The sequence below is a fragment of the Chionomys nivalis genome, chromosome 17 (genome assembly GCF_950005125.1).
Source record: "Chionomys nivalis chromosome 17, mChiNiv1.1, whole genome shotgun sequence".
In the NCBI taxonomy this organism is placed as follows: Eukaryota; Metazoa; Chordata; class Mammalia; order Rodentia; family Cricetidae; genus Chionomys; species Chionomys nivalis.
This window is the reverse complement of record NC_080102.1, coordinates 27,054,845-27,077,998: the sequence shown is the minus strand read 5'-3', so window position 1 is coordinate 27,077,998 and position 23,154 is coordinate 27,054,845. Positions and strand designations below refer to the sequence as shown.

Genomic DNA, 23,154 nt, shown 5'->3' with positions numbered 1-23,154 from the left:
CCCACTGTCACCGCTTGAGGACCTGCAGTGTTTTTGCTGCTGCAGCCTCTGGGGATCTGCAGAATTTAATTAATTCATTACACCCAATACCCACATTAAAAAGCTAGGTGTGGGATGGGATTGCAATCTTAGTGCAGAGAGAAAAGAGGATCCTAGGGGTTCACTGGCCAGCCAGTCTAGCCAAACAATGAGCTTCAGGTTCAGCAAGAGACCCTATCTCCAAAACAGGTGGACAGTCAAACAGGAAGAGAGCTAAAGTCGGCCTCTGGCTTCAGCGTGCACACGCAAGGGCCCCCACACACATAAAATATATAAATCATGCAGGAAGGCTAGGAGCCAGCTGTTGGTTCATGTCTCCACTCCCAAAACTGGGTTCCCTACCTTCCCTTATTAATTTCTGGCTGCCTACGGCCAACCCAGTTTTAGAGAACAGATGTCTAGTAAGTCTTTTCTGAATGCCGAATAGATTTAAGGAAGGAATAATGGAAAAAATCAGAGCCAAACCCCAAGGACTATCATCAACAGTCCGGTTTCCTTTTAAAATTTGGCTTTCATCTTCTGAAGCAACTGAGTTTTGAGATTTAAATTGCTTCATTTCCAAACTTGTTTTGGTCACTACGTTCAGGAGCAATCGAACCACCTGCTAATCCATAAATAACATTTCAATGCTGCTTTAAGAAAGGCAGCCCAGCAGAAAACCAATATTGTCAGCAGCAACCAGAACAACGCCCATTTTAGACAGAAATTGATTCCCCACAGAAGTTACTGGAAATATTTGTAGTTCTAAAAAGGAAAGCACACCCGTGCAACATTTGGACAATTCATTCTCAAATAAAGACGTCGCTGTCTCCCCTACCTCCCAGACAGCGGGGAGGAAGAATTTAGTAGGGGTGAAGCAACTTCTTCATGATTCTCCTCACAATGTGCCGCCTATTGGGTAAACTGGCACGTTCTGGAAGGTCACGTTGTAAAGTGTGGAAACCAAGGGGCATGGAGAGGTGGGTCCACACACGTCATAGGCTGGCTGTGTGACCTCAGAATGCTACATAACCCTCCTGAACACTTGTCCTTTTCTTACCTGTCCAAGGATATAAAGGAGGCATGTTTTGGAACACGTACTTAACAGAAGAAAGAACAGAGTATTGTACCAGCCATCCTAACGCTCAGTGCCCAAAGGCACTTCAATGGTTAAAAAAAAGCGATGAACAAGAAGAAAGAGTCCATTCAACAGTATTACTAATGCAACCTGTGGTAGACACAGATTTAAAAGACCCAGGGGCCTTTGCTACTCCACTCTCTCTGCTCAACAAACTCAGTCCATGGCAGAGAGGCGGTGCAAACAGGTAGACAGACAGAAGAACCTGGATGTGGGGAGGGAGTAAGCAACACAAGACCCGGACCTCTGAGCGTAAGGCTGTCTGGTGAATATTTCAAGTTCAGCAGCACGGAAGGGTTATTCCTGAAAACAACAATATTTCAGGGACACTGTAAAAAGTCAGTGTTTCTCAGCCTCCAGTCATTTCTGTCCCGCTTTTGATTTTTTAAAAATTAATATTTTTGTCTTCTCTATGTGTGGCATTTTCTTTACAATGCTTAACTAAAATTAAATTATATCTAAAAAGCCAGCTTTGCTAGCACAAGTGAGATTGTTAGTATTATATACATGTTTACTCGCCAATTTAAACTCATTCCCAGTTTGGAATGCTAAGAAGAGATAAGCGACTTCAACGTTAGTAGGAACAGATTCTACTAAAGTTATTTGGGACAGACACTTCCTACAGCTTGCAGAGGGGGCGGGGAGGGAGTCTAATCTCTTAATATGAAAAAAAGGAAAGGCGGTCACTAAGCGGCCAAGGAAACGATGTTGCGAGGCCTGCACCCGTCCAACCGGGCTCTTCCGGAGATCTAGCGGGGAGCCGCACCCTCACGTGAGACGGCACGCCCAGCCAACCGGTGCCAGCCACACCTAGGCAGGGCGTCTCGGGGACAACATCGCGGCTGCAAGCTGCAGCCAACTCCACGTGCGAGTTAGGGAACTGAGCCAGGGAAAGCTAGCGCGCGAAAAAGCGAACAAGCCTGCCCGCTCGTCCCCGGCGGCCCTGGCGGATTCAGGACGTTCCCAAACACCGGCACCCACGTTCCCGGATCACCGCGTCCCTTCCCGGGCGTGGCTCAAAACACCGCGGGGGCCGCCGGGAGCGGACGCGGGCTCCTTCGCCAGCCGCGAGCATGCGCAGTGCGCCTTGGGTGCCGAGGGCGGTGCCCCGTGGCAGACGTCGCTACGCAGGCGTCGGATCCCCGTGGGGGAGGAGGTCGAAGACTCCATCCGCCATGTTGGATGCCGCAGATTCGCCATAACCTCTCCGGCTCTTTCCCTAAAAAAATTAAAAAATAAAGAGCGAAGTTTCCTCAGGGTGTCCGGCCTTCTCGCTTGGCCCGGGAGGGAGCCGGGAAGAGCCCGAGGCTTTTTTTTCCCTCCGCCGTGGGGGCGTTGCCATGGAGACGCCGGCGGCAGGTGAGCAGGGATGGGGGTTGGGGCGCTACGGGGTGGGGGTGGGGCGCGGCGCGGGAAACCACTCGTGGTGTGCTGTGGGGAGGCCGCGCGCAGGCTCGGGGCGGCGGAGGGATCCGCGCACGGGCGGAGCGCGGACGTCGCAGTGCTCTGCGGCTCACGTTCAGTCGCTGGCTTTATCCTGCCGCAGAGGAAAGAAAAAGAGGGAACTAGTGGAGGGCAAATGAGGGGAGTGCAGGGCGAGCGCGTGCGGGCCGTCTCCAGGACAGTGGGGCGGTGCTAGGGCGCTCGCCCGAGCCGCAGACGCCTAGTTGGGCGGGTGTTCGAATCCCGTTTCCTCTAGCTGTTTGAGCTTCGTAGACGCCTTCTTATCGACTCTGTGTTCTTAGCCAGGACGTTTTGAAGGGCAGCCTTCTCAGGGGAAGTTTCCTAGTGACCCTTGAAGCAGTAAATGAGGGAGATTGGCGTTACCTTGGATGATCCTGCCCCACGCAAGAAATAATTTACCTTCTGTCTTTGGCCCAGCTCTGTAGGGCATTGCCCCCATGCTCTTAAATGAAGTGGCTCCCAGTCAACACCCTCCATGAAGTCAGTCCTCTGGCATTCTAGCCAGAAGCAGCTTCCTTGGATGGACTGATTGGAAGGGTGGACTTCCCACTTAACCCTTGATGCCCCTCTCCCCCCACCTAATCTTGAGCTTCGGGGTCCCTGGCGTGTGATTGACACCAATTTCGACTCTTAGACTCTGACTTCCAGGGTCGCTGCTAAGTTCTCCTAGTTGCTCTTAATTGCTGGTCATTACTGAAGAACAGAAAAGTTGAGAGAGGTCAGATTCCTAGCAGCTGAGGCTTAAAGATATCAGACATCTTCAGCTTGGGATAGAATGTGAATTGTATGTTTGCTTGGCCTTTGCCACCGCCCCCTGGAACTCTGACAGACTTTTAGTGGGGGCCACGGTATATTGAAGAACAGTGTAGGAGCTGTCTGGTTACTCCTGCCTGTCAGTGTGGTTTTCTGCTGAGCCCGTGTCCCTAAGAAACAGAAAAATAAAGTCTCTGGTGCTTATCCTCCCCTACTGCCTGTTTCCTGTCTTATCTTCAGAATCTGTCACTTTGTCTGTGGAAGCATCTAGAATAGTGTCTGTTGGTGCTGCAGAGTGCACACAGGTCAAAGAGACACAAAACAAGCCCTGAGCATGTGTTATATGACCAAGGAGGGACATAGTTTGAACAAAATGTACTTCTGTTAACTCGTGGGCAGCCCTTTTCTGGGAAAGTTCCCATTTTGGTGTCCTTTAGCTCAGGAGAGGCCGAGCCCTAGATGAGGGGATGGAAGGCAACTTTGGGTGGCAAACAAGCGCAGTGGTCATTGGCCCAGTTAGAGCTGCTTTCTGTCTTGGTCTCCTTTTCATGGCCTCTCATTTGTTTCTGCTGGTGCAAAGGTTTCTGTTTTCTCCTCACACCTTGTAATTGACATAGCTGTCCCTAAGTAGAATTTAGTGGCTGCTCTGGCCGGGCCTCGTCAGAATCTGGTGTCTTAAACAGGTTCTCCTAATTGCATTTCCTTTTTATAGATGTTTTATGTGTGCTGCCTCTGAAAACCTCTGTATCACGATGGGCCAGTTTAATTGAGGAGGATTTAGCCTAGAGTAATGTTTGCCCCTTGTCACCTGTTTATGCTGTTCAGCTTTCCCTGTGTAACTTTCCAAGGGCAGGTATTTCTTCCAGGGGCTGTCACCGTACAGTGCTTGTAAGAGCTCAGGCCTTGCTGAGGAGATCTGCTCTTGAGCTTACTGAGGCCTGAGATCCCAGCCATTGAATTGTACTTGCGCAGGGCCACATGTTGTGCCTCTACCTTGTGCATGTTGGTGGCACTCCAAGTGGCGTTCATTACAACACACTGTCACCATTCACGTGTCTTGGGAAGTGTTTGTGAACGGAAAGGTGGGGTAGAATTTGATTATGATTTTCTTTTGAGACAGAAGGCATGCACCACCATGCCAAGCACGATTATGAATTTTTTTCTAAAAAAGGAAAAAAGCAATTTTTGAGTGAAGAAAAGTGAACATACTAGAAATCTATCATAGATTCGAAGTTGGCTTTTAAAAAAAGAACATAAAATATAAAGACTAATTAATTTGCTTATGAAAAGATAATGCTTGGCATATTAATGTACAACAGGGCCTTAAAGTTGAGTAGTGGACTTGTCTTTGTTCTTTTTTTTTTTTTAAATATTTATTTATTTACTTATTATGTATACAATACTCTGTCTGTGTGCATGCCTGCAGGCCGGAAGAGGGCACCAGACCCCATTACAGATGGTTGTGAGCCACCATGTGGTTGCCGGGAATTGAACTCAGGACCCTTGGAAGAGCAGGCAATGCTCCCAACCTCTGAGCCATCTCTCCAGCCCATCTTTGTTCTTTTTAAAATCCTAAAAAAATCTAAGTTGACAATTACAGCTGTGCATACTTAGTCCAGTCTGTCACCTCAAGTGTCGATCATTTCTCGAGATGAGAACATTTGAAATGTATTCTTTTAGTGATTTTGAAGTGAAAACCATATTGCTTCTGCTAGTCCCTGTGATAAGTAGCAAATCACACAGACAGCGAAATTTCGCTAATAGAGGCTTTGCACCCTTGGCCCATGCCCCGCCTCCCATATTCCTGCAGCTTCTGGAAACTGCACTCTGTTCACTATACATCCGTGAGGTCCTTGTTTCAGTCCCACGTTTCCTCCTTTTTTGAAGGCAGAGTCACACCATTGTGTGTGCTCATTACACCTTGTCTTCATTCACCTGCTGACAGACGCCTCAGTGGGCTTGACTTGGGCTGTCTTTACTAGTTGTTTGACAAACCTGACAGTGCAGATGAATCCTTGCCCATTGGTCTAGAGTATTCTCATTCCTTTAGCTCTGTGAAGACAACTGGCATTACAACACTCTGGCCTTTGTGTTCCAACCTGTCTGGACAGAGACAAAATGAGTAGGTGGGGACTTGACTTCAGAGGATGGTGGACAGTGCTTCTGGCCCTCTGGGTAGGAAGGTAGCATTGTCCCACAGTGAGGGATGGACCTGGAGCCAAGGAGCATAGGGAGTTCGTGGTGTCTGCAACCACTTGGGCCCCATTTTCTTGAGGTCTCCAGCTGGTCAGATTCTTGGTGTCCATATTGCTTCATTGCTGCCAATGGGCCTTCATGAGCTGCCACCATTTCTCATGGCTGTTTTTTCTCTTTAGCAGCAGGATCCCTAGCCCTCAGATGTTTTCTCAACTGTGGCCGGGCCCTTCCCTCTTGAGGGTGTCACATAGACCTAGCAGTGAAAAAGCACTTCCTTTAGGCAAAGTTGTAAGGAGCCTTGATAGATGGAAGCCCTGAATATTGACGATGTCAGTAGGCTCCATGGAGGGATTCTGGGAGGGCTTCTTGAAGCATGGGGTTGGGTCTAGAAGAGGGAATAGGTGGGTGTCAAGACAGGAGTGACACAGAAGCCAAAGCTCTCATTTTTAAAGGAATAAGAGATAGTTATTCTGGAGTTATTTTGAGTGACCCTGGCCTGGGAGTACAGATTTTGGTCACTCCAAATTCCATGTTCCAATGTGGAAGGGGTTTCATGGAGTTTTTATAGTTTTGCAGAACAGAGAAAGTCATATATCAAAGTAAGTTTAGACTACATGGTGTGTACATCAGAGAGGCGGGTTATTAAGAAGAGAGAGCCTTTTCTATAGGCTCAAAAGCTATCTGTTGACATTCTGAGCTTTTGGATTGGTAGCAGCTAGTTGCCTGCTAAGTCAATAGATTCTAAAAGGTTACAGATATTAGTTCTGACAGAGGTGTGTGTGTTGTGTGTGTGTGTGTGTGTGTGTGTGTGTGTAGGGGGTCAAGGAAGGCGGGGAAAGAACTTAGCCCAAGGTAAGGTTTCTGGACCTGCAACATTCCAGTCTCTAGGAAGTGCTGAAATTCTAATCAGCCAGTCAGTCTCTGCTTTCATTTATAGCCAGATACAAGCTCTTTTGAGAAGTTTTGTTCACATCACAGCAGATGTGTTCTGTGCATTGTGATTGGAGCAGGGGCATTAGGACTGAAGACCTGTGATACAGAGATTGAGGAGTGGGTACTGTTGGGAGTTTGGCATGAAAACCTTGAGAACTAGGAGAACAATGTCTGCTGACCTGCCGACCTGGGAATGGCTCTTTAGTGCCTTGCAGGAGGCGTTTTGTATTTGTGATTTAATACACAGAAACACGCTGCTCTTTTGTATAGCCAGTACTCAGGTATACCTCAGCCCTATGATACATTGGCTTTTTTTTTTTTTAATTATCCTAGACAAGTTCTCTTTTGCCCCTTCACATCCAGTGTTTATCCTTCAACCCCCAAACCCCCAAGTCTTGTCTTCATAAATTACATTTGTCTTTTGTAGGATGTCACATAATTCTTTTGTATCTTTCCTTTTTTTAACTCTGCATAAAGTTTCATAAATCTAGTTTTTTTTGTTATTGTTTTTTGTTTTTATTGCTTTATAGTATTCTAGTGCCTGGAAACCACCACAGTTTGCTTGCATGTTTCTCTCTTAATAAATACCTGGGCTGTTCTAATGTTTCCACGTTTGAGTTCTTTTGTCTGCTTGTTTTCGTTTTTTGAAAAGGGTCTCACTGTGTAGGTTTGCTGGCCTGGAACTCACTATGTAGACCATGCTAGCCTTGAACTCATAGGAATCCTTCTGCCTCTGCTCTCTCAGTGCTGGGATTAAAGCATGCTGCCAAGTGCATGTTTCCAGTTTTTAATCACTATTAACAAAGCTGTATTGAGTATTCTTACACTCTGGGCTAGAATGTTATGTTCAATGATTTTTGACCTGTGGCTTCTTGGTTAGGAGCTTTCAGGGGCTCTTGGACTCGGGTCCTGACCTGGAGTGAGCCTGCTGAAGGTGAGCAGGGGAGAGATCGTGCTGAGCATCATCGACACATTTTAGTGACCTGGCTGCTGCTGCTGCTGCTGCTGCTGCTGCTGCTGCTGCTGCTGCTGTGACTAGTTAACTGACAGAAGCAGCTCAGGGAAGGATTTATTTTAGTGCTTAGTTTCTTGCAGAGAGGCATGGCAGCTGGGCTTCTAAGAAGCTTGCATTTTACTGGTTACAACTCAGTGGATCAGGAAGCAAACACACCTTGGCCAAACAGGGCCTCCCTTATCAACCATAAGCCCTAGCCTTGTGGTCTTCCATCTGTCATCCAGTCCCTGTGTTCAGATGTTCCACAACTTCTCTGAACAGTGCCACCAGCTGGGGACCAACTGTTCAAACACGTGAGCCTATGGGGACATTTCATATTAAAGTCCTGTCACGGTCTCGTGTGAAAATGGTCCCAGAAAAAGCACTGGGCCATGTGGTATAAAAGTTCCGTGGGGGGAAAATCAGGCACTCAGTGCATTCCCTTTATTCTCTGCTATTATCCGTCTTTTGCTTCCCTTCCTTTCCTCTTCCCATCTTATGGATTTTGACAGTATCCTTGGAAATTTGATGTGTAATTGAAATTGTAAATCACTGTGTGTGGTACAGCGGCCTTTATTAAATCACGCAGTCATGGCAAGTAAAATGGACCTGGTAATAATCACCATTCCGTAGACCTGCTTAGCCAGCTGTTTCACATCTTTTCACAAAAGCTCAGAACAGTGGGTTTATTGTCTCTGCTCTGCAATTGGGAGTCACCAGGCTCTTTCCGGGGAGAGCTTCAGAACAGGGTGCCCAGCAGGATGAGATCCATGTCGGCTCCCTAACCCCCTGAAGAGGCTCATCCTAGATATTGTGAAATCTTGTCAAGTTCCAGAATCGGGGCCTGGGCCAGTTGACTTGGCTTCAGTTCTCTTTAGACCTAGTGACCTGGAGAAGCTTGAGCTGGGAGGGATGATTGCATGAAGGCAGCGCCTGCCAAATTGTCACGCCAGTATCCTGCTGTGCGAGCTCCTTCCGCTCCTTCAGCCAATACCCTTTAAGATACCAGCCCACTTGGGCGTGGTCTCTTTTGCTTTAAAAAGCAGCAGTAGCCCTGTGCTCTCTCTTGCAGGTCAGTGATCTGTAAGTTTTCCCCTTAAATAAATAACCCTTTTATTAATCATAATTCCAAACTGGTGTGGGATTGTTTTGTGACTTATGTCTACAGTATCCAATGACTGCTTCTAGTGCGCCAGAGGCCTGAACTTCTGAGTAACCCATAGTTTTGCCTCCATAGTACTCTATGGAGATGATTATCCCTGTTATGTGTCTTTTCTCTCTGTCTCTCTGTATCTGTCTGTCTGTCTCTGTGTGTGTGTGTATGTGGTCAAGGGCTTGTGTTCAAGGAACTCACAACATACAGATTATAGACAAACATTTTTTAAATGGGCAGAAGATTATGAAGACAAATCTGTCTTTTGGTATCCATGAACAAGATTGATTCCCAGACCAACCTTCAGTGATATCAAAATCTGTGCACACTCAAGTACCAGATATAAAATGGTGCAGTATTTTTTTTTTTTTTTTTGAGACAGGGTTTCTCTGTGGCTTTGGAGCCTGTCCTGGAACTAGCTCTGTAGACCAGGCTGGTCTCGAACTCACAGAGATCCACCTGCCTCTGCTCCTGAGTGCTGGGATTAAAGGCATGCGCCACCATCGCCTGGTTTGTAGAAACATTCTTATGTAAGCTTTATAGCATGTGTAGATTGCTTAAAATTAACACAGTGCTAATGTTATTAAGTAGTGAACTGGCTAGTTTCTGTCAATTCAACACAGACTAGAGTCACCTAGGAGGAAGGAACCTTAATTGAGGAACTGCTTCCATCAGATTGGCCTCTCCATGGGTGCATTTCTTGACTAATGATTGATGTGGGAGAACGCAGCCCACTGTGGGCAGTTCAGCCCCTGAGCGGATGGTCCTGGGTTGTACAACAACAGAAGAGTAAGCCATGGAAACAAGCAGTAAGCAGCATTTTTTCCACGATCTTTGCTTCAGTTCTTGCTACAGGTTCCTGCCTTGGCTTCCCCTGATGCTAGATAGACTGTAACCTGTAAGCCAAATAAACCCCTTTCTCCCCCAACTTGCTTTGGTCAGTGTTTTATTACAGTAACATTGAAGCAAACTAGATCAACTACTTGATGTTTTTCTAGGAACTAGTAACAAGGGGAAAAAAGTCTATACATGTTTAGTACATATCCACTTTTATCCCTGAAGCATTTTGATTTCTGATTGGTGAATGATTAGTGGTAGTTTTTAGGATTGGGAGGAGGGAACATGAGGAATTGGTTTGTGATGGGAACAGAGGTTCTGCTTGGGAAGATGAAACATTTCTGGAGATGTCTGCACACCAGGATGAATGTACCCAGTGTCCCGACCTGGACACTTAAAAGTGTTTGATGCTAAAGTTTATGCTATGCGTATTTTACCATGCCCATTAAAGAAAAAAGAATGTGGTTGCTTTGCTATTATTTGCTTGCTGAAGATGGCAGAGCTGGAGAGGTAGGCCTGCTCAAGTTGTTGGGCCCAGAAGATCATGAGTGAGTTCAAGATGTCAGACTCTGGTAGGAATTGGCAGAGAAAAGGACTGGGTAGGGTGAGGAAGTGTTCATTGTCATGACTGGTAGCAGCAGCTTCAATTCCCTGTCCTGTGTTGAAGTTCAGCTAGTAGTGCAGTGGTTCACAGGTGGTTCTCGGAGTGCAGAGGGTAAGGTGGGGGATGCAGAAGGTGATCACTGTCTACTGAGTTGGAGAGGGGCTCAGGAAAGCCTCTAGGGTGATGTCTAAGCTGAAAAACCAATCTAGAGGGACCTAGCAGGGGAAGGATATGGAGTGGCCTCTGCATATCCAACTGCTTGGCCAGTGCTTCTCTGGGAGTGAAACAGTGACAGTCAAGAGTTGAACACTTAGTCTCTATGTGTTGTCTTTGTACGTGTGTACTACCTGTCCCTGCCCTGCCTCCAGCTCCATCCATTGGCAGAGCTACTGGGCAGCCTTTAGTCTGTTAAGATAGACATCCGCCAAGGTTCTGTTTATAGTCTTTGCACCCCATCTACCCAGGAAGCTTCTGGCTTTCTCACTAGTTTTGCTAGGTTGACTACTGAGGGACTGTAGACCTTGGGAGATAAGAGTATCTTACAGGCCAGGAGACCTGGCTTTCTGATCCAGCCCCCGTGTGTGACAGTTCTCGGAACACTTTTGAGCCCCAATTTGCACTGCTGTAAATTTAGAGCTGCGTGCACCATTCTCTGAGAACTCTGGGCTCTGAAGAATGCAATCAGGTGAAGTGGTTCACTGATACCAGTAGCTGCTCCTCAGGGAAGTGTTCTCTTGTGGCCTTGGAAATTCTTATGCCTAGTCAGCCTGTGGTGCTTGATCTGTCCTGGAATCCACTGCTGTGTTTGTCTATTTTATTCAGCCATGAGAGCCCAGAGGAGCCTATAGACTGCTCAACTCTCACAGTTGGGCACTAGCTTTCCCTGGTGTTACTCCAATCCAGCACCCGTGTTCTTCAACAGCAAAGAGGTTATTATTTTTTTAAATTTGGTGTGTGTGTGTGTGTGTGTGTGCGCACATGCAACCCCTATTGCTGTTGCTTTTCCCACTGTAACTGCAATTCTAATAATAGGATATTGTCTTTGATTTACAGCCCGAAGGACAGAAAGTTCGGGTCACATGCTGCTACCAGTAGCAGTGGCCAAAGCAGGATTTGTATATTACTTTTGCTGACCCCAAACCACATCCTGTGACCTATTCAGATTGCATAAGGAAGGCTCCATGTTTCCGGAGCAGCACCAGGGAAATGTAGATGAAGAGGCAGTATTTCCTTGTGTATGGTGGGAAGGGTAGTGGCGTCGCCACCTTTCTGTTCTGTTCTCTGTAGAAGAGCTTGGCATATGGGCTTAGGGCTACTCCTCCAACCCCTCCTTTAAATTTACAAGTGCATTTTAGGAAATAGCTTCCCTTCAGACCTATTGGTTTTCTACTCCATCTCTCTGGAACTTGCTGGTTTCTTAGGTGCTGCTAAGGTATCTGCATTATCCTTCCTCCTACTGCAGGAGGGCTTTCTTGCCAACTCTAGGGACAGCCCTGCCACTTGTCATCCCCACAATCTACAGGAGCAGGGACTGCTGGAAGAGTATTTCCTTCACTTCCATGGAGAAACCCAGGAGTCTTAGCAGCCACTGAGAAAAACCAGCTGAGGACTTTTTCAGATGTCAGAGACCATGCCAGGAGGGACTGGCTGCAGGAAGAAGCAGGTGTCCTCGGTGTCCAGCTTGTCAGTGGCATACCAATTTGTTGTATGAGGCCTCTTGTTCATTTCCTGGCTGTCCAGACCCAAAATAATCACACAAAACCCACATTATTTGCAATACTGTTTGGCCAATAGCTTAAGCATATTTCTGGCTAACTCATATCTTAAATTAACCCATCTCTATTCATCTGTGTATTGCCATGAGGCTGTGGCTCACTAGGTTAATGTTACATCCGGTGTCTGTCTCTGGTGGGGTTACATGGCTTCTGCTGACTCAGTCTTCTTTCTCCCAGCATTCAGTTTAGTTTCCCCCTCCTACCTCTATTTTGCCCTGCGCAGGCCTAAGACAGTTTCTTTATTAACCAATAGTATTTACAGCATACAGGGGGGGAATACCACATTGCCGGGCAGGAGCTGTTTCTCCACCTCTGTTTTATGGCATTGGTATTTGAGGTGGGTGGCCATTCGTTTTGCAGGCTTAGCCTTCCTTTACTCTGCACAGTGCTTCATTACAATCAGATCCTGGCTGTGCACTTTTTGCAATCACCACAGGAATAATGTGGTGTTCTCAGCACTGCTCTCTGTGGTCCCATGATCTTCAGTCATCTCCTTGCCACTGATGCTGCGTGCTTGAGGGGGGTCATTGTCTTGAGGCTACCAATTTTCCCTTTGTCATTAAATACCCCAGGGCAAATATGTTGAGCTTTTGTTTGCCATGTTACACCTCATTCCTCAAACCTTCTTTCTCTACCCACATTTCCATTGATGATTGTTGCCAATGTCAGTCATTACAATGTTTGCTCAATGGTTTCTTCTGCTCTTACAGAGTTGCCCCCCCCCACATAGTATGAACTACACCAGAATATAAACACTGAATTTAGGGCTAACAATTGGTGTTTGCATGTAGGCTTGTGTTATTGAGGGATCACCATAGTAGTGAGCATTCATTCTCCATGGCCAAGAAAGTCTTCTTTTCACTGACTGAATTATGTTACTGGAGACTCATGGACTCTTAATTTAGACAGTGATTTATAATCCTTTCTCATTGTTTTTTCTGATGCTCACATTACCTGTTTGGGCTGTTTGAAGCTCCCAAACCTTGTGTCCTTCTAATATGTCTACTTTTTCTTGAGCACCTCATTATGGGTTTATCCTGTCTCTTCCTTCTTTCAGGTCTGGGACCCGATGTTTTTCCCAGGAGACCTGGTTTCTTGTAGTGGAGCATGGTTTTGGAAGCTGAAGACTGGGGATGTCACTATGGGCCTTGGTGTGTCAACCCTCTCTGTATACACAGCTAGGAAATGGGTGTTTCTTTATATGTATAGTATATAATGTATCTTTGCTCATCCACATTCCATCTATATTTTTATATGCAAGGTTGTTGATTTTATAGAGAACTTTACAATTCCAAGTTAATGTTTTCTCCTTACATGGCACATTCATATGTCCCTTTCCTGGTAGAAAGAAACTTTCTTGAACCCACAGCATGCCTGGTTGCCAGTTCCTCTCTAGAATACACTAAGGACTTTCTGAATCTCAAACCTGTGTCTCTGTGAAGAGTATCTGCTGACAGAGCTCCTTCCTTAATCTGAGGTTTTTCCTCTACAGCTTGAACCCTTGGTGCAGATTCCACTCTCCAAAGTCTCTCTGGATCATCTTGCCTCTCCTCCTGTTCAGTGCAGTTACACACATTCCTGTAAAATGTGAACAGATCACTTATGTCTTCTTGATTTCACTGTAGGGTTCCTATACATGTTTATTTATTTGTATTGAATATATGATTTTTTTGGGACAATATATTCCTTGTATTTCAGTGAGAGGGCAAATTTTTCTTTTTACTTTTTCTTCTTCTTTTTGAGTTGTAAACATGGAGACCTGCAGAGAATTGGGGATAGGGTGTGTCTCTAGGAAAGGCACAGAAGCCCTGGGTGGCATTGGAATAGAACTAAGGCTTTATCTTTGAGCTAGGCTCTGCTGGCCTTCAGTGAGCATCTCCTATCCAAGCACTTGGCCTCCATCTCATATGAATTCCTTTAATCTATCATCTAGACACTGCAAATATTCCTATGGGGCCGGCTGTCATTGTTTTCTTCACTCCTGGGATTAGGGTCGTCCTCCTGAGCCTCAACTTCTTATTCAGCTCAGGGTCCTGCCTGTTTTGCTTGGAGTTAGGAGTTAGGAGAGCCTTGGTTCCTGGTCTCAGGGTCCTCAGGTGAAGACGGGAAGTATCCTGCCCTCACCACAGAGGAAGTACAGCATTGCTCTGAGCAGAGGGAATGTCTTTGGTAATGCTTAACATTTCTATTTTCAGGACTTAAACTACATTTTAAATTGCATGCTATTAATGTTTTAAGAGCTTATATCAGGGAAAACAGATAAGCCCACCACTAAATCTGCTGTTATAAGTTGTGGTTGTCCTACCAAGCCAGTAAGTAGGGCATAGGGAACTCTGGAAAACCAGATGAAAATGTTCCCAAAAACCTCTCTGTGAGAACAAGGCTGAGTCTGAGACTTCAAGAACAGGTCTTGAATCCATGAGCAGATTTGATAGACAGGGAGCAGGTACGCTGTGTCTCGCCCTCTGTGGAGGTGCCTGAGTTGGAGTTAGCTGCCCCGGCCAGAGTTCTCATTGCCCACTTGCGTCCTCACAGCCCTGAACTGTGAGAGGGCTGGGCTGCCAGTGTCTTCTTGGGGTAGTGCTCCCAGGAGCCTTTGGGGCGAGGGCCTGACTCTCTGAGGTTCCCACTGGCATAAAAGTAGGTGGCAGCTGCCCTGCAGAGTGACGCTGGTGTGTGTGTGTGTGTGTGTGTGTGTGAGGGCTGTCTGACCTTACAGGACTGTAGTTGAGCACCCCGCCCCTTCTCCCCCAATGGCAATAGTCCACAGAGTCCCAGAGAACAGCACTGACAACTGCAGTGGCTCATTTGTGTTCCTGGAGGGAGGCCTGCATCTTCCTCATTTCTAATTGTGCCTGGCAGAGGATGTGATACGTCCCAAGCATTCATTAAATACGGAATTAGGAAGCCACTGAATGTAAGAGCCACAGAACAGCTGTTTAGAGAATAGATCTAAAACTTATTTCATATTTTGTCTTCAGGAAGAGGAGCTGGATCATTTGGGTGAGCTGAGGGTAGGTGGGTGGGTGGGTGGTGACTTGGAAGCTTCTTTCCCTTCTTGTTTTTCTTAAATTTAAAGTTCTCCTCTGGAGTTGCAAAAGACCTTAGTGATGTCTGAATATTAAAGGGCAGTTCTTATTCCTGGAATTAATTTTGAGACCCTGGGCACTTAATAAGTAAGACCAATCTCAGGCTTTTATACTAAGTAAAGCAGACATTTACAATATGAATTTGAATTAGCATGTTTCCCACATCTGCCTCCAGCTTCTACCCAGGCCATTATCCTTTTTGATTGTGACAGTAATAAATGAACACGTCCCTCTGTCACCTGCCTTTCCCTGCAGACTGTGACTAACACTGTGGTAATTTCACGGTCTGTATTTCCAGCTTGCTACCTCTGCATCTCCACTGTCCTAACTCACTGATCTTCAAAGACTTTTGAATGGTAGAGACTATGTCCCAGCCTCCTGGAGGGGATGTGTCTGCCATGACTCTGACATGCAGTGACAGACATTCCTGGTTCTGGAAACAGTGTGAGTGCATATTGGGTTTGTTTCTAGCTCGAGCCAGGATGTAGGCGACAAAGATTCTCGAGTTTGAAGAATTGGTACAAAAAGGATGGATTTCCTTATGGGGCTTTTGAAACTGGACTGCAGGGTGGATGCTGTTGTAGGTGTACTCAGGTAAATAAAGTGTGTTGTTAAAAGTCGTCTTGTGTGTACTTCATTTTATTTTAATGTGGCTTCTAGAAGTTTAAAGTACCACCTGTGGCGACTCCTGTTTGATTTGGCAGTGCTTGTGGAGACAAAGCACTGGGCCTTCTCTTTGTGCCTGAGCTGGAGTGGGTGTGGTTCCTCACGTGTCTGTGGAGTGCACCTCTCACTCACCCTTGCCAGTGTCCCACAGACAGGACCATCTTTAGAGACAGTTCCTAATATGCCAGAGGAACGAGGGATCTGTGGAGTCCATCCTGCCTGGCAGGTGGTCACTTACAAGTCTGAGTTTCCTCAGTGGATTGTCTAACTAGCAAGCTCCTCCTACTCAGCTTGTCCACAATGCATGCTAGGTTCAGGTTTGTTGATTGGAAATGTTGCCTACATAGAAATGGGTTGAGTCAGGCCAGATCAGGCTAGAGGTTGGGTCCCTCTCCTAAGAAGAAGTGTGTCTACAGACTGCATACATGTGGAGGGGACAGAGCGCTGTCCTGTGACAACCACAGTGTCTGAGCCACTTGGGAACAAACTGATTTACTCTTGAACATCAAGCCAGAAGAGGAAATGGCACTAAACAGGACAGTGGGTGTATATGGCCTGTCTGCCCCTCCTTCAGAGTCCTGCCCTTCCTCTGTGCTTTGTTGGCCTTCTGAAACACTTCTTCCTTGTCCCGCTGGACTGAGGGTACAGGGGTCCTGCTAAAGGGAGCGGGCATCCTGCTGGAGGGTGTGGGGATACTGTTGGAGTGTATAGGGGTCTTGTCATGCTGGAGGGTGCAGGGTCCTGCTGGAGGGTGCAGGGTCCTGCTGGAGGGTGCAGGGTCCTGCTGGAGGTACAGGGGCCCTGCTGGAGGGTGCAGGGTCCTGCTGGAGGATGCAGGGGTCCTGCTGGAGGGTGCAGGGGTCCTGCTGGAGGGTGCAGGGTCCTGCTGGAGGGTTCAGGGGTCCTGCTGGAGGGTTCAGGGGTCCTGCTGGAGGGTTCAGGGGTCCTGCTGGAGGGTTCAGGGGTCCTGCTGGAGGGTTCAGGGGTCCTGCTGGAGGGTTCAGGGGTCCTGCTGGAGGGTTCAGGGGTCCTGCTGGAGGGTTCAGGGGCCCTGCTGGAGGGTTCAGGGGTCCTGCTGGAGGGTTCAGGGGCCCTGCTGGAGGGTGCAGGGTCCTGCTGGAGGATGCAGGGGTCCTGCTGGAGGGTGCAGGGGCCCTGCTGGAGGGTGCAGGGTCCTGCTGGAGGGTGCAGGGGTCCTGCTGGAGGGTTCAGGGGTCCTGCTGGAGGGTGCAGGGGTCCTGCTGGAGGGTGCAGGGTCCTGCTGGAGGGTTCAGGGGTCCTGCTGGAGGGTTCAGGGGTCCTGCTGGAGGGTTCAGGGGTCCTGCTGGAGGGTTCAGGGGTCCTGCTGGAGGGTTCAGGGGTCCTGCTGGAGGGTTCAGGGGTCCTGCTGGAGGGTGCAGGGGTCCTGCTGGAGGGTTCAGGGGTCCTGCTGGAGGGTTCAGGGGTCCTGCTGGAGGGTGCAGGGGTCCTGCTGGAGGGTTCAGGGGTCCTGCTGGAGGATGCAGGGGTCCTGCTGGAGGGTTCAGGGGTCCTGCTGGAGGGTACAGGGGGAAGATTATGTGAGCAGAACTTGGACCTATATGGAGAGGCTGATCTCACCTTTCTCAGCTGGACCCGCTTTCCTCCCCTCACTTACATCCTGGCTTCTGACAGGTTGTCTTAATACCTGTCATCTTTTCTTTCTTCCCTTCATTCCCTGACCTCTTTTCTTCCCTTCTTCCTGTTTCTTCTCATTTCTCTTTGGTTTCACCATGATGCTCTTTTGTTCTAGTAGTTACTGAATTGCCTATGCTCTTTGTTTCCCTAAAGTAAGTGTGTGTGTGTGTGTGTGTGTGTGTATGCATGCACAGATGTGTGTTGTTTGCCCATGTGTCTATGCATGCGCTTTTGCTTGTATGTATGTGTGCAAGGATATACACGTGCACACACATTTATAGTTTACATGTATGCATGTCTCAGAGGACTGAGATGCAGGTGGAGAAGCGGTCAGTAGTATTAGCTAGCCAGACTTTAGGATCTAAAGCGCTGCCTGCTTTCTTCAGCATCAGTACTTTGTTAACCCGTAATGCTCCTATCACCCATATGATGGCTCCCCCACCACGCATATGATGGCTCCCCCATTACCTCCCTGCCATCCTTGCAGGGTCAGCGAGGGCAGTTGTAGATATTGTATCCGAGCTGAGTCTGCATGTTCAGAAAGGGGAAGGTGGCTCCAGGTGTGTTGCTGGCTATGACATGTGGTCTTGGTCTGTGATGTCTGATGGGACACTGTTGCCAGTAGCTTGAAAACAGCGGTCATTTCAGAAGGAAGATGAGCAAAGCCAGAAAACCAAAGCTAGGCACTTGTGAACACAGTGCTGCCGTCGGTGGGCATGGTTCCCTCTCAGATACTGGCAAAATGCAGGTTTGGCTGCTTTTATGTTCATCATGGAAATAGTGGCAGAGATTTGGTTGCTTCAGGGGCATCAGGTGAGTTAGGGGTAGTGGCAATCTGATGGATTGTGCTATTGGTTTCTGCATTGGGGCCTCATGGTCCCACATTTCCACTGGTCTGCTGGATTCAGGGGCTATCCCTGTCTCTATCGGTGTTTGTGGTGGTTTCCTGTGGGAAGAGCCCCTCCTCCCGGTATGATTACCCTGTTCAGTGGGAATATACTTATGGCCCAGGACTCTCTCACTTTGAGAGCGCTTAAAAATAACTCGAAAAATTTCGTGCCAAGCTTCAGCATGGAAGAAACGTGTATGCATAAAATTAGAATGCAACTGTTGTCGCGGCCATAATTATAGCTGGGATCAAGCATTCCTTTTTATTTTGTTAATTCAGATTCAGCAGAGAAACACCTCTGGAATTTCTCCCTGGCATTTAATAAACATGTTAACTTTGTGAGCTATAGAAGTTGGCGTGTGCATCACCGTTTTATGAGATGCCTGGAAATTCTACACATTAAAGGTGTGTGTTTCTTGAGACATTGGTCGGATAGAGCTGCCAGGTCTCTTGGGGATTATCTGTGGGTGGAGAAGGCTGCAGTCTGTCTCTCCCCTTCCCTTGCTTTGATTTGGTTTTCACAGGCTTTAGATATGGCTAGCCTAAGACCAGCTTCCACTTCCAAATATTCCCAGTCAACAGCTTGAGCTGTTTGTCATTCAGATGAGAAAATGAGGCTTGAGGGGATTTAGAGACTTGTGAGGTGAGAGGCTCTGGCTCCCATCTAAGTGATGCTCTTTGCTGTGTAGTATAGGGTAGTGTCTCTAGGCTACAGGCTCTGAGGCAGGTGCATGGTGTTCTCAGCATGCTGCTGTCCTCCACCGCTCTGCACAGAGGAAGAAACAAGTTCACAGAGGCTAGAGCCACCGCACCCTGGGACACACAGCTACTTGGATCAAAGCTGGGGCCAGAATATCCATTTGTTCCTCCATCCTTTCCTTTAATATTAGCTGTCTAAATCTTAGACCAAATCATAACATGTTGGCAGAGCATCTGTCACATAGGTGAGCAGCTGAGTGGATGTCACATGACCTGCTGAGTGACCTGCAACAGATGGAGGCTCCAGCCACAGTCACACTGGGAAGCCTGCTCAGTTTGACACAGTGCATGCCTCAGCCACTGTCTGTCTTAGTCAGTGTAATCTTGCTGTGAAGAGACACCATGCCAAAGCAATTCTTATGAAAGGAAGTGTTTAACCGGGGGCTTTCTTACAGTTTCAGAGGTTTAGTTTATCATCATGGTACCATGGAGGCAGACTCTGGAGCAGCAGCTGAGAGCTACATCCGGTAGGCAGAGAACCTGGGCCCGGAATGGGCTTTTGAAACCTCAAAGCTCATCCCAAGTGACACACTTCCTCCAACAAGACCATACCTGTTAGTCCTTCTAAACCTTCCACACAGTGCCACTCCTGCTGTCGGCACATTCAAATATATGAGCCCATGGAGGCTGTTCTTACTCAAGCCACCACACTGCCCCTCACATCAGTGCACACATGCGCCTCTGCAGAGTCTCCTTAGCATCATCGCTGCTACACAGAATCGTGCGCCGTAGCAGTGGGAAAGCCCGGAGATTTGAGAGTGACTTTTAGGAAGATCAGGAATGGGCCAGGCAGGGGCTGGTGATGAGGATAGTCTGTTAGAGTTAGGTCTGACCCGACTCACCAGTCAGGGTTGGCTAGGTACAGCTGGGCTGCCAGGACAAGTCTCTTCTGGCTGTGGAAAAACAGCCTAATCAATGGCGACTTTAGATTGTGTTCCTGCTGTGTACCTACCTGCTGTGTGACCCAGTCACCCCTTACCCGGCCTACTCTTCTCTTTGACAAATGGACACAAAAGTCTTTCTTTGGGGAGGTAAATGTAAAGGTTAATTAAGTAGAGTTTTAGTGTCCAGCAAAGTCAGTGGTAGCTTTGTTTTTACTTTGCTGTACTGTCGTAGATGGCCACCAGAGGGTGATGTTAGCACATTTATTTGCTAGAAAGTCCACGTGGAACGGTGGTTCACTGTTGCCCGGTTTGGGTTTGTTCCCAAGCTGTGCAGTGGACTAGATTAATACATATATATGGTATGGGTGAATTCACATCAAGCTCTTTCCTGTTTTCTGGCTTATTGCCACTTGAAATAAATAAACTGTAGCAAGTAATAACACAAAAGGAACAAAGTTCCTTTTCTGATCTACTGCCTCTTCCAAGTTATAATTACTCCTTTTGATTATGATGCTGCTTGAGTTGGGGACACCCCGACTAGCATGAGTATTTCATCAGACTACACGCTGACACCAAGGCCGGCTGATGTGACAGTCAGCTAGGAAGGTCTTGGTGAAGCTTTGGTGTTATTATTATTTATCTGGATGGGAGGTCTTTGGCAGCTCATTAATGTCTCTCAGCTCCAGGCTTGTCTTCTATAAATGCAGATAATGATGGTGGTGATGATTATGGTGACAGTGTGATGATAGTGCTGCTGCTGCTGTTTATGGTCAAGCGGTGATAGTGGTGATGGTGGTGCTGCTGTTTATGGTCGTGGGGTGATAGTGGTGCTGCTGCTGCTGCTTCTGCTGTTTATGGTCATGGGGAGACAGTGGTGATGGTGATGCTGCTGCTGCTGTGTATGGTCATGGGGAGACAGTGGTGATGGAAGTGATGGTGGTGATGGTATAATGATAATGGTGAGGGTGATTGATGAAGGTAGTGATGATGATGATGGCAATGATGGTGATGATGGAAGTGATGGTGCCGGTGGTGACAGCATCACCAGTTTGGCTGTTTCCCAGGACGGCAGTGATGATCAAGTGTAGTCACAGGTGTGAAGAAGTGCGTGGATATTATTCACTGCTGAGGGTCTTAGACTGCAACTGGGTTGACAGGGATGCCTCTCTGAGCTGTGGAATCTTGATGCATTGTTTTTGAAAGGCATGTGCACACTTGTAGAACTCTGAACTCTGGGTAGGTCTTCTACTTCCCCAAACTCCACTCCCTTAGGTCCCCTCTTCCCAGGACCCTCTGCTCACATAGTCCTCCACTCCCTTAGGTCCCCTCTTCCCAGGACCCTCTGCTCACATAGTCCTCCACTCCCTTAGGTCCCCTCTTCCCAGGACCCTCTGCTCACCAAGTGCTCCACTCCCTTAGGTCCCCTCTTCCCAGGACCCTCTGCTCACCAAGTGCTCCACTCCCTTGGTCTACACATTGCAGCACTGGAATCTGTCTCTTTGAGGCTAGGCAGTCTGCACCTACCATGCCCATAAAGTGTCTAGTTGCAATACATTTAATTTCTGCATCAAAGGTATATTTTCTCATTTAATACATACCTAATGACTTTGTGAACTGGTTAAACTAATTTTCTGCTTCTTTTGGGTCATCCTATCAGGCTAGGCTGTTCCTGTGAGAGAAAGACCGGGAAAAGCCTTATAAGTCTCCACCTAGCTCACCCCACCAGGCGAATGTTTAGTCTTTAATTCTGAGGCTTGGTTTCCCACTGTGTCCAGAGATGGCCTTGGTCTCATTGTCTTTCCCAGTCTGATGCCAAGTATTAGGTGGCTTCTCTGACAACAGGAGCTCTTGGGGATTTTTGTCTTCATCTTCCAAGAAGGACACACTAGTGTTTTGTTTCATTATCCATTTCTTCCTGACACCAACTCGTGTGTGTATGTGTGTATGGATGTATATGTGTGTGTTCATGTGTGTGTTTCTATATATGTATGTTTGTGTGTATGTTTCTATATGTGTGCATGTATGTGTTTGTGTATGTATGTGTATGTGTTTGCATGTTTATGTATGTATCTGTGTATGTGTGTGTGCACACGTGTGTGCTTGTGCCCTTGCCCATGCAGATGCATACGGAGGTTAGAGGTTCTTGATTGATTGCTTCTCTACTTTATATTTTGACAGGGTCTTTCACTGAGCTTGGAGCTTGTCATTTTGGGTAGATAGATTGACTACTAAACTCCTGGGGTCCATCTGTCTCTGTCCTCCAATGCTGGGGTTATAGGTGTGCAGTACCACCTGGCTTTTTAAATGGGTGTGAGGGATCTGAACTCAGGCCATGATTGTGCAACACTAGGCTATCTCCACAGCACTCAGGTGTAACATGATTAATAAAACCCCAGAGACATATATTGGGGTTCAACCTCAGGGTGAGAAAAGCAAAACAGCCTGCCACTGGGTCTTACCTCTACCTCAGTCCAAAATGGCGATCCTGCCTCCTGGAATCCTCAGAATGACTGAGACTGAGAGCTGTCTCCTCTTGGTTTATATTCCTCTGGAGTGCTGGGATTAAAGGTGTGCACCACTACTGCCCAGTTTTATGACAAACGAGTGTGGCAACTAGGATTGAAGGTGTGTGTTACCAGTATCTGGTCTGTTAAGGCTGACCAGGGTAGCTGTTTTACTCTCCGATCTTCAGGCAAGCTTTATTAAAATAAAAATGAAATATCACTATACTCAGGTGATTTCTTCAATTTAATCTCCTTTTTTTATTTCTTTATTCTAAAGAAACTTGAAAACTCAAGTAAGACTGTAAAGTAGAAAATAGCAGCACTATTCCTTATCTAGGTCTGGTCCCTGACTGTTGTGAGCTCTGGGGATGGGCAGAGCTTGCTTTCACCCTCACAGCAAGCTGAGTTTCTGCTTTGTTTCCTCACAGCGCTTTCTCTGGCTGTCTCCCCGCAGGGTAGCAGCTACCTCCCAGCTTTCACCTAGGTGTGAAAGCTTTTATGAGAAACTGCAAACTGGCAGCCTTTGGACTGTGTGGACTTTTTTGGTCTGCCCAATCTCATTTATCGCCTTCCGGGGGATTCCTATCACAGATCCGGCATTTGGAGTCCTGCTGCTTAGACCTAGAACACAGTTGATGGTGGCAGGTTTCCTATACTTGCCCGCTAACTCCAGGCCTCCCGGACAACCAAATTCCTGGCACTTCCTGGCTGATCATGCTTCCAGGGTGGCTTCTGAGGAGGTGGTTGCCTGCATGGAGGTGTCTGTCCTGCAAGGAGTCAGGGTCTCAGTTTTGTTCCTTGGCTGCTGCTGCCCTCTGACGCTCTGCTGATGTGTGTCTGTA

The 23,154-nt window shown here is 47.4% G+C and overlaps 1 protein-coding gene across 2 annotated transcripts in view; it reads left to right on the top strand.

Moving 5' to 3' along the window:
* Positions 1-2,365: 2,365 nt before the first annotated feature.
* Zfat (zinc finger and AT-hook domain containing) overlaps positions 2,366-23,154 on the top strand; it is a 170,288-nt gene continuing 149,499 nt past the window's right edge. For both annotated transcript variants that reach the window (XM_057792636.1, XM_057792634.1), the window contains exon 1: positions 2,366-2,515. In XM_057792636.1, the coding sequence (XP_057648619.1) occupies positions 2,497-2,515 (19 nt within the window). In that variant the 5' untranslated portion in view covers positions 2,366-2,496. The remainder of the gene's footprint in view (positions 2,516-23,154) is intronic.